Source organism: Acomys minous (genome assembly GCF_964271855.1).
Source record: "Acomys minous genome assembly, chromosome: 11".
NCBI lineage: Eukaryota > Metazoa > Chordata > Mammalia > Rodentia > Muridae > Acomys > Acomys minous.
In genome coordinates, this window is record NC_140492.1 from 107,322,508 (window position 1) to 107,342,095 (window position 19,588).

At 39.9% G+C, this 19,588-nt stretch overlaps 1 protein-coding gene across 7 annotated transcripts in view; it reads left to right on the forward strand.

Moving 5' to 3' along the window:
- Positions 1–19,588, forward strand: part of PDE4D (phosphodiesterase 4D) — a 1,423,826-nt gene that overhangs the window by 510,881 nt on the left and 893,357 nt on the right. For all 7 annotated transcript variants that reach the window (XM_084801381.1, XM_084801385.1, XM_084801383.1 and 4 more), the window contains one exon: positions 13,801–14,030. In XM_084801381.1, coding sequence (XP_084657507.1) covers positions 13,801–14,030 — 230 coding nt within the window. The remainder of the gene's footprint in view (positions 1–13,800; positions 14,031–19,588) is intronic.

The window sequence follows — 19,588 nt, forward strand, 5'->3', positions numbered from 1 at the left end:
CCGTTCTTTCCTACCCTCTAGCTCTTCCATCCTCTCCTCATCCTTTTCTGTTGGTAATATTGGTTCCCCCTCCCCCACCACCACTGTATCCTTTTGCACTGTTTTCCCTGAGACTTTCTGGTGGGGAAGTTAATTTCCCATTTAGGGCTGAGCGCTTAGTCTCTAAGTCTTAGCACTTTGGAGAATTATTCACTTCTCCATTGACAGCTGCCTTCTGCAAACAGAAGCTTCTCTGACCAAGGCTGAGAGCCACTCAGGTCTATGTCCACATAAATATTTACAAGGTACCTTGAAAGCATGAGCAGACCCCTTAGCAAAAATAACAATAGGTGTGGTTACCTATCCAAGTCCCACAACAAATTTAGCCACCGAAATCCTGGCATATGTATAGTAGATGATTTCCAGGCCCCACCCTGTACTGAGACGCTATTGACAATAAATAAAGTGTGTGTCAGAATTGTTCTTATTTGAAGATTTAGCTTTTAGTATGTTTCTGCTCCATTAGGTCACCACACACCCGTGCATGTACATTCATTATTAACTGGACTTAGTGGGTTACCCCCAGCGCCCCCAGCAATATAATATATTATATATTAAATTCTTAAAGAAATGATGCTTAAATTTGTTACATGTTTTGGTACATATGTTGAGATGAACCCAAATCATATAACTTTCTTCCCTATCATTTCACTATGGGATGTAGAATGTACTCTAAGGGTCCACGTGTTTGAGTGTAAGCCCCTCGAGGTAAGAGTGGCCAGGTCCCACCCCCTAGACCACTCTCAGGGCCAGTCAACCCCTGGAAGCACAGGCAGCCAAGTTCTGCACTACAGAGGAAACATAGCCCAAGATCAGGCCACAAAATACCACCAAACCCCCAGATTGCCCCAAGATGAGAATGCAAATTGCCACCAATCCCAGGCCACCCTGGAGAGCCCTGTCTCTCAAGAAACCCTCCATGAAGCCTGCCTCCGTTTCAGTTCCTTGCTGATTTTCTCCGAAGCAGAAGCACATACATTTCTATGTTTTCCCAACAGATCTCTTAGGTGAGGTTGGTTGTGCTGTGTGACTTTGTGGTATTCCTTGGCTCTGGACTGCCAGGGTGCCTTTCCCAACAGAGCTGTAACACTTCCATTGAGCACGTCATCTCTAGGAAGTAGTGCTATCTTAAGAGGCTGTGAACCTAAGTGGTAGAGATAGATCACTAGGGACAACATGCATAAGTTGCATCCATCTCTGGTGTTGGTTCTTGGTCTAGCTGCCCTGTGAGGTCCTCTGGCACATGCTGTCATATCCTTGGAATCACCTCATCATATTTCTCCCTTTTGATAGATTGAAATCCCACTAAAATCTTGATACAAAATATATTCTCCTCTCTTACATTGTTTCTATCAGGCGTTTTGTCACAATAACTAAATATATTCTGTCATTATAGTATACCACATTTATTGGTTTGAATATGCTGAACCTCACTTAAATTCTCAGGAGTAGTCCCACTCGAGGGTGGTGAACGGCTCTTTACATGTACTGGAGTCTTTCATTAAGGATTTTGGTGTGTAGGTCTGGCATGTTGCATGTTTATTACCATGTTTGTAAATGGGCGTGGCTCCTTCTAATGTCTTATGGCCCATGATGCATCACCACATGGACCACAGACAGAGACATTTGGTACCTGAAAACCAGAACTGAGTCAGATCAGAACTCACATCTGAGACCAAGGCCTGAACACTTGCTGTCGCTCTCATGGTCTTTAAATTCTATTCTTCACAAAGGATTACAACGTTGGTCAGAAGCTCTTGAAAAAAAAAGTTATAGCGTAGCATTTTAGTTAAAAACCACCCTGCTTTGAGATGTGTAAACCTAGTTTCAAAACTAGGATTTGCCTCTTGCAAACAGTGTCACTCTGAAAAGCATAACTTTTTTCTGTCCCTTATTTTCCAGATCTGAAAAACAGTAAAATGCTAGTATTTCATGGAGTTTTTTTTTCCTGGGGATCAAGCAGCTGTCTGCATATGGCATATAGCACAGCAAATACAATTTTTCTAATGAAGGGACTAAATATCTCACATTGCTATCGTTGAAGTTCTAACACTAATAAGTATGACCATGGGTTTAATATAAATACTCTTCGATGCATAATTTGTCACTGAGACATTTACATTGGTCTGAACACTTAAGCTAGGAGAAGAAATCTCATTTTGGCTCCCTCAGTAAACAGGGGTTGCACTTCCGCTGTTTCCTCTTCTCGTTTTCATACTCCAACTTTTATTACTTTATTTTAGAGTTGTGTAGACCTGGCTTGTTATTACAAATATTTTCTTATCAAGATGATGAGTTCAATTGTTTTTAAGTTCATATTTAAATAATATTTTATAGGCATTTCTAAACTAAAAAGAAACAACAGATTCTTTATATTCCTGTTAAGACTGTGCCTTGACAGCTTGTTCCTCCGGAGACAGATTATCTTTTCCCTCAAAACACCAAGAGCATAACCTGGCAGGGTGTTAGCCGAGTTTTCTTGGAAGACATGACTCTTAAGGACCAGATAGTAAAAAAAAAAAAAAACCTACAGCAATGTTAGCATCTTTCCTACAGGTGTGATTCTGTTACTCTATGCCATTGTATAGCAAATAATTGGCAGAACTCATATCTTCCTTTCAATGTTTTCCCTTCTATGAACAAAATAAAATCAACTTCATTTTTCAGTGTCAGACAGTAAAGTGCAATGCTATTTACAGAAGGTTAATTGAATCTGAAAGTTACAGATAGACTGTATTATTGATGAGAGTATTACTGAATGAGAAATATGTTTTATTCCTATTAGAATGTGTTTTAAGTTTTGAAGAATTACAGGAAATGAATTTAGAAAATGCCGGTGTTTCTGCCTCTCCTAACCAGTATGGAATCACAGTCTATATTGGAGTTTGGCTCTGTGGATGTTTGAGAGCTACCTGCCCCTTTGTATTAGACTTAGATGCAAAGTTTCATTGTTCACAAAGAATCCATGCTACAAGTGCATTTTCTATGTCAGTATGCAAATATTCATTTGAAAATAGATCATGCTAATTCAACACAATGCCCTTTTCAATAGAAAAAAAAAACCTTTAGAGAAGTGGTTCTCAACCTTCCTAAGGTCCTGACCCTTTAATACAGCTCCTCAGGTTGTGGGGACCCCCAACCGTAAAGTTATTTCATTGCTACCTCACAACTGTAATTTTTCTATGGTTATGTAAGTATCAGATATGCAAGATACTTGATATTCATTCCCCAAAGATCCATATGTCTTTGGTAGTTAGATTTCTATTTCTTTCCATAATAGGAGCATTGAGCCTCCTACCTTGTGCTTAATAACTTTTTTCTATATACTTCTAAAGCATAATTGATATGCATATATCATGTTTCAAGTGAGAAATAAGATGCTGACATCAATATCAACTGGTTTGTTACTTTTAGCATAGAGGTAAAATATATCAGGGCTTACACTGACAGCATGTGCGCATAATCCTGAAGTTTACTTTGAATAGATATTATCCTCTAAGAAGATGTTGCCCCTTGAGGCAGGTTCATTGAAAAGGAGATTTTGAAGCATCATCATCCTATCAAAGATCAAATTATTTAAAGTCATGTTCTCACTGCAGTGCTACTGCCTAAGGTGGGCACTCTCAATAAAACATTAGCTTCAGTCAGTGATACTCAGGTGACCAAGGATACATTGGTTCCTTTCTTTCTTCTTCCTGTGTTAATTCTGAACAAAGGTAGATATGCATGTCATTGACTGAATTGTGACTTATCAGCTATGTTAGAGTGTTGGTCAAATTGGCAGCTTTGTCCCACGATGATATTAGCCAATACCTAGGACTTGGTTCTCCCGTGTGAATACCAACATGTTATACCTGTGCCCTCTCTTCCTCCTCCCCACCCCCAGTCTTGTTTTTTCTTTTTCTTCCTCCCATTAAACGTTGGCTTTCCCATGAATTGTTAAAATCACAGTAGTTTGGACCTGAAACTTCTCTTAAAGTTTACTTTGTGCAAGCTCTTGAGTTATGTCTAAGACAAGAACTCCAAAAGTTTTAGTGGCTTTTTAAACCCCATGTGTCATTTGTGGCTCAGTGAGACTTAGATCTTCCGTCTCCTGATTTAACCATAGGATATCATTAATTTCAGTTGTTTGTAGGATTGTTCTGTGCTCAATTCTGTTCACTTTAAAATGAGTGTGAAGTTTATGAAGCTGTGGTCATCCTGTAGTTTTTTTTCCCTAGCAGCGTACACCATACCAGGAACTGTGTCTATTAAGGTAGGGTTACATAGTGATTTTTAGTATCATACTTAATTAAAAGACCTCTTTGGTTGTATTCTCACTTTTAGCATGATCCTCATTCTGGTTTGTTTGGGATTGTGGTATTTCTCTGTATAAGAAATTTGAAGTCCTACAGTTAAAATATTTAAGTGATGCAAAGCAGCTTGGACTTTACCTTCTCATGAGGCTGTTTAGACAGTGTATGAGTGTGTGTGTGTGTGTGTGTGTGTGTGTGTATGCATAAACTGACAAGAAGAAGAGAGCTCTCTCAGAATTTTAACACAAATTAATGGAAGCTTTATAAAACATAGCACCACTTAATAAATACTCAATAAATGTAGGTTTGACATTGTTGTTGACATTGTCTTATAATGACAGTATATTCCTCAAAGAACAGACTTCCAACATATAAATCTGTAGATGCAGGGTTTGGAATGAAATGGACTTTTTGTTTTAGTTTTGGTTTCTAATTTACTTTTTGAAGGTCCTTCTGTTATTCCATTTGTCACAAAAGTTAGACAGTGCAGCTCAGGGCTAAATAGAACCTGTTGCTGTAAATCATTCCCACATTTTGAGATAGACATCAGGAAGAGATAAAATTTTTTTGCTTGGACATCGGCAGGGAAATAAGCATCAGAGGCAGCATAAAGCTATGAATATAACATAGGGTGTTTGCTTGAAATCTAATGATGACACCTGCACACACATCACCAGATGTAAATGCTTTTCACACTTCATATCTGGGGCGGACCATGATCCTGAGAAGTAAATATTATGATTTCAGTTTTAGAAGGAATAATCTCAAATTTTTGATAAAAAGTATTGATTAAGTGGTTCAAATACACTAGTGTGATAAGGAGTGAAACAAAGATTCTAAACTAATTCTGGATACTCCAAAGTTGCTGTGGTCTGGATTTACAACGAAAATGCTAATGTTTTTGGAAGGATGCTTAGCTTCCTAGGTGAGTTTCTTCACTTATAACACTCAAAAGAAAGGAATAGCCATTTGTGATTGCGTACCACACTGCAGGCAGTCAGCTCTAAATATGCTCACACGCATGATCTTGTTTGACTCTTATAAGCAAACATAGGTACCATTTTTTTTTTAATCAACTGCTTCCTTAGAAAAAGGTTAAATTGCTCTCAAAGAATGCAAGTAATGAGGAAGTACAAGGATTCAAAACTCACTTCTCTATTGAAGCATATTGCAATATAAGATGTCCTTATGACTTTGAGTAAGTAGATATAATAAATGATACTAGAGCATACTTTTCAATTACTTAGACCTAGTTGTTGCTCTCATGGTATATGTTCTCTCAACCCTAATCAAAATGTTCAATTTTCTTTCTTATAATAGACCTGGTTTGTCTTTGCATGTAGATAATATATGGCAAACCTTCAAAATTTGGGGTGTAGTTTAAATTCCATTGATCGCTCAGATTTTCTTTTATGACTTTAAAATTTCATCCTCACAACGTCTCATTTTAGCACTTGGCAAGAACCCTGAAAATGCGTCTTAGAGATGTAGTCCTACCTAGGAAATAAAAAGTAAGAGTCATGAACTTGCCAAGGTGCCACATGTTATTGTCCCAAACGGCGGTGGAGAAGGATCACAAGTAAGTGTCATCCTCCTTTGATTGTATAGAAGTGCACAAATGACAAAAAGGATTGAGAAATAAACCAGGGAAACATCACCTTTCACAGTAGCCTCAAATTATATAAAATATCTTCAGGAGCTCTCTAACCAAGCAAGTGAAAGACTTATATAATAAAAATATCTTTTCAAGAAAGCAACTGAAGAAGATATCAGAAGATGTAAAGTTCTCCCATGCTCATGAATCTGTAGGATTAATATAGTAGAAATGGCCATCCTACCAAAGCAATCTATAGATTCAAGGCAATCCCCATCAAAATTCCAACACAAATCTTCACAGATCTTGAAGGGACAATTTTCAGCTTCATGTGGAAACAACAATAAAAATAAAAGGAAAGCAAAAACAAACACCAGAATAACTACAACAATTCTGCACAATAAAAGAACTGCTGGAGTAATCACCGTCCTCAATACCCAACTACAGAGCTAGTAATAAAGCACTATGGTGTTGGCACAAAACAGACACACAAGTCATAATAAATCTACACACCTACTATGGACACCTGATTTTTTTTTTTTTAAAGAAGGCCGATATGCACACTGGAAAAAAGACAGCATCTTCAACAGATGTTTCTGGACCAGCTGGATGGCTGCATGGATAAGAATCCAAATAGACCCATACTTATCACCCTGCATAAAATTCAAGTCCAAGTAGATCAGAGACCTCAACATAAACCCAGACACACAGACCTGATAAAAGAGGAAGTGGAGAATAGTCTTGAACATATTGGTACAGGAAAAAGCTTTCTGAACAGGAAACTGTAGCATCAGCTCTAAGATCAGAAATTAATAAATGGGATCTCATGAAACTACAAAGTTTCTGCACAACAAAGGACATCCTCATTCAGACAAAGTGGCAGCCTACAGAATGGAAAAAAAAATTCTGCCAACTATATACCTCATAGAGGGTTAAGATCCATAACATATAAAGTATTCAAGAAACTAGATATCAAGAGGACAAATAACCCAATTAAAATGGGAATATAAATATGAATAGAGAATTCCCCAAATAGGAAACTCGAATGGCTGAGAAACACTTAAAGAAATGTTCAACACCTTTGATTATCAGAGAAATGCAAATTAAAACTACTTTGAGATTTCATCTTATACCTATCAGAGTGGCTAAAATCATCCAAACAAGTGGCACGTCATGGTGGGGAGAATATGGACTCAGGGCAATGCTCATCTATTGTTTGTGGGAGTGCAAACTTCTAAAGCCACTGTGGAAATCAGTGTGGTGGCTCCTCAGAAAGATGGGATTCTGTCTACCTCAACCTCTAGCTGTACTACTCTTGAGCATATGCCCACAGGATGCTTCATCCTACTACAGAGACACTTGCTCAACCATGCTCTTTGCTGCTTTATTCATAATATGCAGAAATTGGAAACAACCTACATGTCCCTCAGCCTCAACTGATGAATCAAGAAAATATAGTAAATTTACATAAGGGAATGTTATTCAACTGTTAAAAAGATGACATCATGAAATTTTCAGGTAAATGAATGGAACTGAAAAAAAAAAAAAAAGAAATCGTGAGGGAGGTAAACCAGACCCAGAGAGACAAATATGGAAATATGGTATATATTCACTTATATGTACATTAGCTATTAAATCAATGATAACCAAGCTACAACCCATAGAACTAAAGATGCAAAAATCTTGGTACAGGAAGGCACTCTGCATGCTAGCAACAAGGAAATATAATCAACAAACTAGCCACATACTCTTTAATTTACAATGGTGTTCTGCCTGCAATTTACGCTAGTGCCATGGTGGCACAAAGTCTATGAGAGTAACCAACCAGTATCTGATTTGAATTAAGGCCCACTCCACAAAATGGAACCCATACCTGACACAGCTTGGATGACCAAAAACATGAGACTAGATAGTCCAAGGACCCATGGTAAAACCAATACTACTGTTCTAAAAACATACAAACAATTGAACAAACAAAACAAAAACAAAAACAATAAACTAACTCCTGATGACTATCTGCGATAGTTACGGATCACTGTCTTGCTCAGCCTTCATCAGAGAAATAGAGACAGACCCTCAGGCAAACATGGAGAGAGTGAGAGACCTTGGAACAGTTGATCCTAAATAGTTTATCTCCATCAAACCTCTCCTCTCGGGGTTCAGGGAGTCCTGCAGAAATGGAGGAGGACGGGGTGTCAGAGACAGAAGGGATGGGACACACCAGGAAAACACAGCCCACTAAATCCATCCAAACAAAGCGCATACTATCTCTCAGACATGGGGACAGCATGCACAGAGCCTGAGTGGGTCTGTGCCAGATGTGGTCCTAGAGGTAAAAGAAGTGGACACATGCCAGCATCCCTAACACAGAAGCTATCACCGACTGATAACCACTTGCAAATGAAATTTTAGTTTTCTCCAAGTGAATATCCTGGGGGAACAACTACTCTTTAGGGCAGGCTGCATGCCCAGCAGTAGCTGCCAACAGAAAATGAACGATGTGACATCTTTGGACATTCCTCGTCTTGAAATGTTCTTAGCAGGGCTTTTTCTTCTCTTTCTTTAAAAAATTTCTTTTTTATACTTTATTTTGTGTACGTACACACACACACACACACACACACACACACACACACACACACATATATATATATATAAAACAATTTCTGTTTACCCACAATACCCTTTGTGTCTATGCTATGGCTTCCAATTTTGTGTTTTTATTAGGGATGTATCTGGATGAGATGGAAAATGGGGGTGAACTGGAAGGAGTAGAGGGAGAAAACATAAGCAGGATATATTATATAAGAAAGAATCTGTTTTCAATAAAAGGATTTAAGATCCATGTTTTGTGTTATTGTATTTTTTTAATGTGTGCCACCACTCAGGGGCCATTCTTAAAAGTATGTCTTTTGAGTTTGGTTTCTGCCCTATCTTCCACCTTGCAGTTTGATTCAGTAGCCTTCAAAGTGGCTTTCTCATAACCATGTGTCTTAGGAATTAGGGTATTGTGCAGTGTTGATTTATTTCAAACTGGGCACAGCTACTTTGTGTAGCTGGAAGTCGTAACTTTGGGCACAAGTTATACTGTATCAGAGAAAGAAGCCTGCGGTCCTGGCATGTCTTTCAAGAGTGGGAACACTGGTGATTTGAGTGAATGTAGTGTAGACAGCAGACTGTGACAGTTACACCCTCCATGGCTACTCCCACTGTGAGACATGCCCTGTGTCAGCTGATGGCAGCTTTGACAGGGACTATTAATATTCTCTCCCTTACTTAAAGGTGACTGGTTTGTTGTTGTCATTGTTTCTTTGATTGTGTGTGTGTGTGTGTGTGTGTGTGTGTGTGTGTTTCATGCTTGTAAATATTCAGGTGTGTCTCCCTGTGTACAAGCATGTGGAGGCCAAAGCAGGATATCAGATGGTTTCCTTGTACTCTCTGCCTTGCTGCCTTGAGACAGGGTCTCTCACTGAACCAGAAGCTTACCATTTCAGCTAGTCTGGCTGGTGTCTGAACTCTTAGGATCTGCCTGTTTCCACCCCCCGACAATTGGATTCCAGCCTGAATTTGTTTTTTAGTTATTTATTATATAGAACTGTCTTTCTTTTTAAAAAATTATTTATTATACTTTATTCACACATTACATCCCAGTCATTATCCCCTCACTTGTATCTTCCCGTTCCCACCCACCCTCCTTCTCCTCCTCCTTCTGCCCTATTCCCCTATCTAGACCTCTGATGGGCAGGGGCGCACAGAGCGGGGTGGGGCAGCTCCTCCCCCACTGTCTGACCACAGCCAATCAGGTCTCATGCAGATAGCAGGCATCCCCTTCCTCTGTGTGCCTCTATGGTCTCCCCACCACACCACCAGTATTTATGGTCTCCTTCCGGGGTTCCTCAAGACAGGCATGGTATATACTTGTAAGTGGTTATTAGCCCAACATAGATGTCTACTGAATGACTTCACCCAGCACGGAATCCAGAAGATTCTGGGACTCGCTGCTGGACTGAGTGCTAAGAGTAGTATAGAAGAATAAGGGGATAGAAGGACCCAGAAGGTTCCGGAACCCCAGCCTGGCTTTTTTATGCAGTTGCTAGATACTTAATCTTAGGTCCTCCTGTTTGCAGGCAAGTGCTCCTATGCACTGTGCCATCTCCCCAGTGATACTGGCACTGGCTGCTGCCGTCTCCATGAACTGAGGCTTTTGTCTCTTGGCTGGATTCTGGTGGAGACCAAAGTGCTTACTGGGAAGGGGCCAGGACTGCAGTCTCGGCTCCCACTCTGTGACATGTACATCTAGGCCCATTGGCAGTCCCCGGCCTTGACAACGTGCCGTGTGTGGCTGCAGAGGCCACACAGAAACGTTGTCTTGACAAATGCTGTACTTTTTCCTTTCCAGCTTGTAAAGGACCCATTGGTTGAATTACTCTATTCACTGCTCTCAGATCCGTTATCATCCTCCATTTTCCTGATTTCTTTTTTACAAGAAACACAGGGGAATTCCAAGGACTGATAGACTCTTCTATATGTTAAGCCTCCAGCTGCTCTTGTACTAAATGGGGAAGTGCCTGAAATTTTTCTTTTGTTATGGGCTACTGCTCTTGCCACACAAGTCTGTTTGAAATCCATTTTAGGGGCAAGGCTTTTTGGTATATCAGCAGTGGCCCCTCTTATAAATTTGGAAACTTAATACCTGAGAAGTTCTGTGTTTGGACAATGGGCATAGCTTGTCGTTGCTCGTGATTACTTTTCCCCAGAAGCATGTACCATTTCACGTCTAGCTTTATCATTGTTTATCTCTATAATTATAGGAATATTAATCTGAGTACCCGATTGTCATAAGAGAACCCTTCCTCATAGATTTATGGGTATGGCAGCCACATAAGGTCTCAGCTTCTCTCTCGGCTTTTTTGGTCCCACACACTTAAACCACTGTACACTTCACTTTATTTGAGATAATTTACACCAATCCTTATAATTTCTGTATAAACCTTCTGGAATGGCCAATCTGGATTCTAATGCCTGTTGGAAAGAATCACGACATTGGCAGCAGTGTCTACCAGACCTTCTAGTTTAACATCGTTCATTTGTATTATTAATTTAGGTCTCTGATCATTAACCGTTGTTTGCCAGAACATATGTTTTCCTGTACCCCTAAATGCACATGTTCTTTCTGCTGGAGTGGCTTTGCCCTGAATGTAAGGAAATAGTAGCAGCTGAGCAATTCTATCCCCTGCATTAATTTGCATCTCCTTTACATATGGCATGATTTTAATTTCTTCCTTATAATCCCCATCTATAATATTGGGATGCACAATAAGACCTTGGGAAGTTAATCCTCTTCTTCCCAGAATTATTCCCACTGACCCTGAAGACAAAGGACCATAAGCACCAGTGCTTATTTTGTAACACTCAACCTGTGGAGATGGTATAAGGGACATATCTTAGGCCGGCTCCAAGACTGCACTGCCTTTAGTAGCATGTCTTATAGGTCATTGATATCCATTCCTCATTTTCCTGCAAGTCTGTTATTTCTGGACTGGCCAGAGAAATCTGGCTTGTATTGTTGGTGGGGCCCTGAGCCAATGGGCCCCTCTTGCCGTTTCCCATCAGCAAGATATTACCTGTACATCTCTTGTAGATTGACAATCCCTAGACCAATGTTTTCCTTTTCCCCCAGGGGCTGCAGTACCCTGGAAGTCTTGGCATCTCGTTACCATCATGGCCAGAAGCTCCTTGTTCTCTCCTATGAGTTATATTTTCTTCCGAGTTAATGTGCTGGTTATTTTGGAGTCTGGAACCTTTACCTCTACAGTTTCTTTGCACATGACCTATTTAACCACAATTAAAGTACTGGGTGTTAGGATATCTGAGACCTCTGGCTATATCTTGTCCTATAATATTGTCTTGATGCTCCTGAGAGTTAATATTAGCCATCTATCTTACCCAGTCATCTAATGGAGCTCCTCTTTCCTTTAATGGCCTAATTGCCCTCTTACACTCAGTATTTTCATTCTCACACGCCATGATCAGTTTCAGTGCCTGTTTGGTGTCAGAATTTGGTGTGACTCTATCTAGAACTGTACTGAATCTCTGCAAAAATTCTGTGAAGGCTTCCCCAGATCCGTGAAGTACCTTAAGTAAATGGAATGATTATCTTATCAGGTGCCTCTACCATGTCCCAAATTGATCTTTATCAACATTTATCCCCTTTGTCCTATTTTCTTGTTCTATTTTCTCAGCCTCATTTTGCCACCACAATAACCATTATAATTGTTGTGCTGCTTCTAATACTGCTAAAAGAAAACTTTTCCAATCTTGGGGAACAAGTCTATGCTGCATATCCCAGTTATTTAACATTTCAAAAGTCAAATGCATTCCATACGCGACAGATTCCTTAAAATGTTTTAAATCCAACATATCTGTTGAACGCCATGGCATTTCATCACACCCCTAAGCACCATTATGCATAGGCACATGTTTTATAGTAAGTGGAAAAGCTGATGGTGTCTGTATGGCTCTGGAAGTTTCCTCTATCGGAACATTTTTCTCCAAAGACTTTTTATTTGTCTGCTTTCCTGTTCCTCTAGTTTCCGTTTTTTCTTCACCCCCTTTTACCAAGGTTGCTTTTTGCTTTCCCAGCCCTTCAACTACTTGCTGCACTTTCTTCGGTTGTTCAGTCAAGACTGCAATTCTTTCCAAAAGGATGGAATTTACTGACACTTTTGGCTTTCCTATCTTATCAGCCTTTCTTCCAATCCTTCTAAGAATCAGATACAATAAAAAGACAAAGAAAAAACAGAAAATTTCCAAGTGGTAAGTAGGAAAGAGTTTTACAACAGCAGTTCCGATTTTGCTGATCCCCTGAAACAGCATTTCTATGTCCTCGAAATTTGAATCTTCTCTTATACTGTTAGAAATTACAGAACCCATTGGACCCCATGTCAAGCGCCACTTGTTGGCATCAATTCCTTAACAATTCTACTTTATTAGGAATTTATTAAAGGCATGTACCTCCCTTACAACCCAGTTACCCTAAATAGGAAGGAAAGGAGATTAAGGAGAACAAGAAGAAATCTGGTTATCTGTTCTGCAGGGCAATTGCCCTGGCATAATTCTCAGGAGTCTAGCAGAGCATCTGTCTGACAGAAGCAGCTGTGCAGTCCAAGGACCAAACTTGAAGATATAGAGACCTCCTCCAACTCTCCCATGCCCTCCGGCAGGAATCTCCAACCTCTTTCCCTCTCTCTCCCTCTCCCTCTCTCTCTCTCTCTCTCTCTCTCTCTCTCTCTCTCTCTCTTTCTCTCTCTCTTTCTCTCTCTCTTTCTCTCTCTCGTTCCCCACTCCCATCAATGGTCATTTTGCAATACAATAGCCTGGCCACCAGGCCCCTGTCTTTTGTCTTGGGCTGATGCTTTCTCCTCCTGATCAATCTCAGATGTTTATCAATTTGTAGAGACAAAGTTTCAGTGGGGTGGCATCCCAAGATTGTTTTTGGGATTACATCCTCTTCACATGTAATAAAATGAGTTTATTGCTATTCATGCCACAGAAGGTAGAAAAATATTTGGTTCATGATTAATTTTATAAAATTCACACACAATGTTAGTAAATTCTAAGACTGCTAGGGGTACCAATTGTTACAACCAAACCTACATAAAAAGCAAACCTTCATCTTAGCTATGAATTACAAACTTTTCAGCAGATACTGTTATGCTAATGTTGTTTATTCCCAATTAGTGTGTATGTGTGTGTGTGTGTGTGTGTGTGTGTGTGTGTGTGTAAGCTGCACTTAATTTTCCCCCAAGGATATATGTCATTACATGACACATACTGGGACTTTTATTAATTCTGTGAACTTTCTTGCCTTAGGCTTCTGAGGAAACACTACATTCCAGCAATGAGGAAGAGGACCCTTTCCGTGGAATGGAGCCCTATCTTGTACGGAGACTGTCATCCCGCAGCATCCAGCTTCCTCCTCTGGCCTTCAGACAGTTGGAACAGATGGACTTGAGAAGCGAGTCAGAGAGCATCCCGCGTCCAACCAGCCTCCCCTTGAAAATCCTGCCCCTCATTGCTATCACATCTGCAGATTCAAGTGGGTGAGTGCCGTTCGTGTCATTGCCACATTATACATTCTCAGTGGTGATTTTTATGCTTGATGTTTTGGGGTTTGCTTTTTTTTTTTTTTTGGCACATTGTTTAATTTGAGAAGGACAATGTGCTTTTGAATCACAAACAGTGGAAAGGTTTCTTTGGTAACACCTGTATCTCTGTAGGATGAGACATCTCAGCTGAACTGTTTCCCACAAAAGTGTTGATAGGTATTTGGCGACTGCTCATAAGCATCCAGAAAGCTCACACTGGACATAAGTGGTTTTTAAAGTTCTTAACCAATGATAACTAATGGATTAATTATCATGTAGGCAGACACGTGCAGAAACAGTGGGTGATAATTCATTGAGGCAAAATGAATCTGGAATTAAAGCTAGACTACTGTAATTAGAATAAAAGAAGATATGCAATTATATTCATGAGCCTGGTAATTTGGCCTATGACACTGTAAGATATTGCCTGAATGTTATTTTAGTACTTACTAGTATTTATATTAATAAATGACTTTCATCTAGCCTTGGTAGGTGGGAGTCAAGGAATGTCTCTCCCCTCTGTAACAGCTTCCTACTTTGCAAAATATTTTTTTACATTTTTGTTCTGCTTAGCAGTGGATATTTTACTCTTTAATAGTAACACTGCCCCATAGAACAGAGTGACATGAGGCTAGTGGGCACATCCACTGCCTGCTCACCTGGCTAGCTTCGTCTTAAGGGAGTTTGGATGGAAAAGGAAGAGAATGAGACCAAAAGCTCATATGTACACAGATTCTCAAGTATTTCCTAAGAGATGTCAGAAAAAAATCACTTATGCTACATAAAGGACTCTTGCTCAATCTCTGCCATGTGAAGGGAGTTTCCAGGAAAAAAACACTTTCTAGATTTACAAAAAAAAAAGGGGGGGGCTTGTTCAGTAATTCAACTCTAAAAATATTGAACTTATCTCTTTAAATTGTTACTTACCAGTCCTCAAGCCCCATACGATTTTAAAACGAAGCTGAAACAATTGCTACTAATTAAGAAGACAATAAATTCTCACTTGAATAAAATGGAAAGAGAAAATATGCACTATTGGTTTTCTTTGCTTGGTCAAGTATACGAAGGAAAATGTGTAAATGCTGAGCAGTTTCACATAATGGCTGGTAGGAACTGAGTATGGCAACCTGACCTGAAGAGGTTTTGAAAAAGTTTAATGTAGGTCAACATCACTGCTGTTCGTTGATGTAGAGCGGAGGATTCAGACACCAGGATGTCAGACACTCCCAAGGCCACCCCTTTGATGATCTTCTTGGAGAACTCCCTGAAGACATTACTAATTCTTACAGTTATGGTTATGATTTATTATAATGATCAGTTTTTAAAGAAAAGTCAGCAGAGAGAAAGCCACACGGATCCCTGGTCAGACGCAACCTTCCAGAAGTCCCCTTTCAAAGTGGAGTAAAACAGTTGCGACTCCTCCATCTATGAGGAGTTGCAATGATGCATTTGTAGTGTCACTGGGGATGCCAGGGGATCCTGCCAAGAAATCAGTGTCTAGACGTTCTACTGTGAGTAACCACCCTCTCCTCCGCCTAGGATGTACCAGTCCGGACTTCCGGGAAGAAAGTCAGTGGGAGAGGCAGAAGCCACCCATGTCTGTATAAACAGTCTGGGCACTAGGTTAGCCATACCTGCTGTGTAGGGTATGGTGAGAAAGAAGCCTCTAGAAACAAGTTCCCAAACACCAACTCAGGGCCCTTCTTTCAAATTGACCTTTTAAAATTCAACAGCCACAGCCCGGATTAACTCTTTTCTGTGCACGAAGTACATCTTAGAATAATTGGCTTGCTTTCTCCACACTTGAGGGAGAAGGCTTTCTAATTAAATTTCAAAAGACTAATTTAGGTTCCTGATATACTCAATTAATGTTTGCATCTGAAAAGTTTGGTGGCTAAATGTGATTTCTCACTTCAAGCTCACGTGCTTTTAAAAGAAAATGTTGAAGTGTACTTAATATCATCTCTGTGTAGTTTGATAATGTGTATAATTAAAAACCTTAGGTAAGAGCTAAACTTATTTAATTAAATTTGAATGCGTTGCTCAAAACAAACAAACAATCCTCAAGTGCCAAGGAACTTCAGGATTTAGGATCCTAGAACTTTTGTTGTTTCAAAATTTCTTTTTCTCTTAATGAAGTACCAGGGAATTAAGTTTCAGTGGTGTGCTTACTGTTTGCATGTTTATGCAGTATGATGAAGAAATTGATTTGTCTTTTGCAAAGAGGCAAAGGTGACTTTTTTGTTCCTAGAAGCAGCCAAGAGAAGCCACAAAAAATAACCAGTCAGTTTCACACTAACTCTGGTGCCCCATATTTGACCATGTCCCCTGGATGGTGAGGCCTCGTGGCACTCAGAAAAAGGATAGCAGGCTACCAAGAAGAGACTTGATACCCTATGAGCATATACAGGAGGAGGAGGTCCCCCTCAGTCACAGACATAGGGGAGGGTAGTAGGGGGAAAGCAGGAGGGAGGGAGGAATGGGAGGATACAAGGGATCGGATAACTATTGAGATGTAATATGAATGAATGAATAAAAAAAGAAAAAGAAAAAGGAAAAAAATAACCAGTCAGCAGAAACTGAGACAAAGGAGTTACCAAAGGGACGGCTATGGCCTAAGGAAGCAGAAATAAGTTTTGAGTTAACTAATAAGTGTCAGGAAATTAAGGAATTTAAAATTCAGAAGGTTCATGTTACTTTGGGTAAGTTGATGGCAGCCTAGCTACCCTTTAGGAAAGGCCATTGTGCCCCTCTGGTTCCCTTGTCAATTTGTTGTGAGGCCTTAGTGATTGTCTATGTTTTGATGGGAAAGGAAATTTGCGTGCCCTTTGGATTTATTTTCCTTTCCTTCTTAGCATCATAGCTTTTTTTCTTTTAATTAAAAAAAATTTAATTAAAAACGATTCCACATTTTCCCCTTCCATTTCTTCTCTCTGATCCCTTTCTGTCTCCTCCTCTAGTCCTTCCTGTGGCTAAATCCCTTTCGAGCTCATAGCCTCTTTTTCTTTGGTTATTAGTGTTACTATATCTATATAAACATATAACTCTGATCTATTGAGTCCATTTGGTGTTGCTCATATATATGCGATTTCAGATCTGATGGTTTTTCATTATTCTTTAATATCTTACGGCTTCTGCCAATTTTCAGGCAGTGGTGAGTCTACACACATGTTCTTCTCCTGTAGGGAACCAGACTGTAACCCTGGGAGCAACTAATCTACGTATAGGGACCTTAGATTATAACAACGTGACTGTAGGTGACAGGAGTCTCTTCATGAAGCACTTGGGTCAGAGAGACTGAAAAGCGGAGGGCTTTCAATTGCTAAGGCTCGCACAATTCCATTTTGAAGGGTTTTCTTTCTTCCTAGTAAGAACGTGATTCTCGTTTTCGGTTTCTGAATTATTATTATTATTGTCAGTATTGTTTTACAGTCTCATGTATTCATGTGTAGTATGAATATTGACCACTCTGATCCCCGTATCTGCACCATCTCTGTCCACTAATACCAAAAATCTCTCGCCCTTGTTAAATTCGATTTTTTTGTTGTTGCTGTTTTGTGATCCTCTGATTAACTAGGGCCATGCATAAGACCATGCCTTTGAAACTATCTATTAAATTCTGATGGTTTAGGTAGAGAGTACGTAACAGAGGACAGACTCTATAGATAGCCAATAGTTCTTGGGTAAAAGATATTGTCCCATAAGCTTCTCCCATTTCCTTGGTGATTGTTAGTAAGGCCAGTCTTGTGTGGGCACTACAGTTGGTATGAATTAATGGTTACAATTGTTACATGGAATCTAGGGAGTAAGCAATGTAAGTGTGTTCTATAACCATTGCGGAAAACTTCACCTAAACTGCTAGGTTGTGTGTGTGTGTGTGTGTGTGTGTGTGTGTGTGTATGTGTGTGTGTGTGTGTGTGTGTATGTGTTTTGTTGTGATCACAAAGTAGAATTGTTAAGACTGGACATCCATTGACCCTCTCTGAAATAAGAGGGACAGCTTAAAATCTTATAAAGTTAGCGATGAGGTAACCAAGATTGCCGTGGTTTTCTGTATACCCATTAGTGTTTCCAAATCCTATCAGGGCATAAAGTACACACAGTAGAATATGTAAATCTTGAGCCTGCCTGTGTTTCCCGACTTTCACTCAATAAAGGCTAGTGTGGCCTGTCCTTGGGCTTCACAGAAAGAAGACCAGATCGCTGCATTCCTTGTGTTGGGCTTCTATGCTCAAAATGTGTTCTGTTTTTAATTTGTTAATGTTGGGGAAAATATCAGTGGTTTGTTATGTTGTTAAGATATGCTGTTCATTTTGTAAACTTGCCATAATATATTTTCCACATCTCCTTCCTGATTGATAGGCACTTGGGTTGTTTCTGGCTTGGTTGATATCATGACTACAGCAGCTGTGGATATTCTTGAGCGAGTCTTTTTTTTTATAGACACGTGGGTTAATTCCCTTCAGTTACAGTCCTGGGAATGGAATATCTGGGCAAATGTGCATAGTCTCCTTTTTAAATTTTTCTCCCTGTTTTGAGATAATATTTCACTGCTACGTCCTATGTGGCTTGGTACTGTAAACCTGACAGTGACAATGTAGGAATTAGGAAAGGACAGACACTGAAGAAAGGACAGATACACAGACAGAAGAGATGAGATCGAGAGGGCTGTGCTCTATCTGATGGAGGGCACCGCTACACAATGCTAAAACTCAGTGTGTTTGTACGCCCAGCAAGAGCAGGGGCGGTCTCTCTAGTGGAGCAGTCTGGGCTTGCAGCCATCCTGGAGGAGGCAATCAGTTCCTAGGTTTTTCACTGACTGGTCAGACATTTGTAAGCACTTGGCCCAGAGCCATCTCTCTGAGCCTCAGAGGGAAGAGGCTTTGTCATCCCCATGAGTTTGAGGCACTGGGGTTCTTGACATGGCTGTGCCCATGCCAGCAACACACGGTCACTTCCTCTGCTCCAACAATTCCACCCAACAGCTACCAACATACAGAAATTAGTTATTCTCTTTTCTAACCACTTGACGCTTTTAATCTCTTTGAGTTTTTTTATGCTGGTGAATAGGTATCTTAAATGTGGCTTTAGTTTCTTTTCCCGATGAATACTGATATTGATTACATTTTAATATGTTTGTTGAGTGTTTGGATACTTTTGTTGTATGTTCACCTGAACATTTTTCTGATTTTTTTCCTTGTTAATTTTGAAGGGTCCTTTAGATAGTCCAGACCTAAGAGCTGTATTAGATAAATGGCGCTGTGGTATGAGTATTTCCTCACAGATGCAGTTTGAGTTTCTATTTCCTGTTTGTTTGTTTGTTTTCAATGTGGTGGGCCCTCAAAACTGTGAGCATTTGCATTTGAAAGGGAAAAAATGTTGCCATGGAATATAAGGGAAATGAAGGTATAAGAGAGCTGGTGAAGTAACAGCAGAAGGTAAGAGGAAAGAAAAGGGAGGAAAAACAGAAAGGGGGAAAATGGCGCCAAGAAAAAGAGAGAAAATCCTATGTG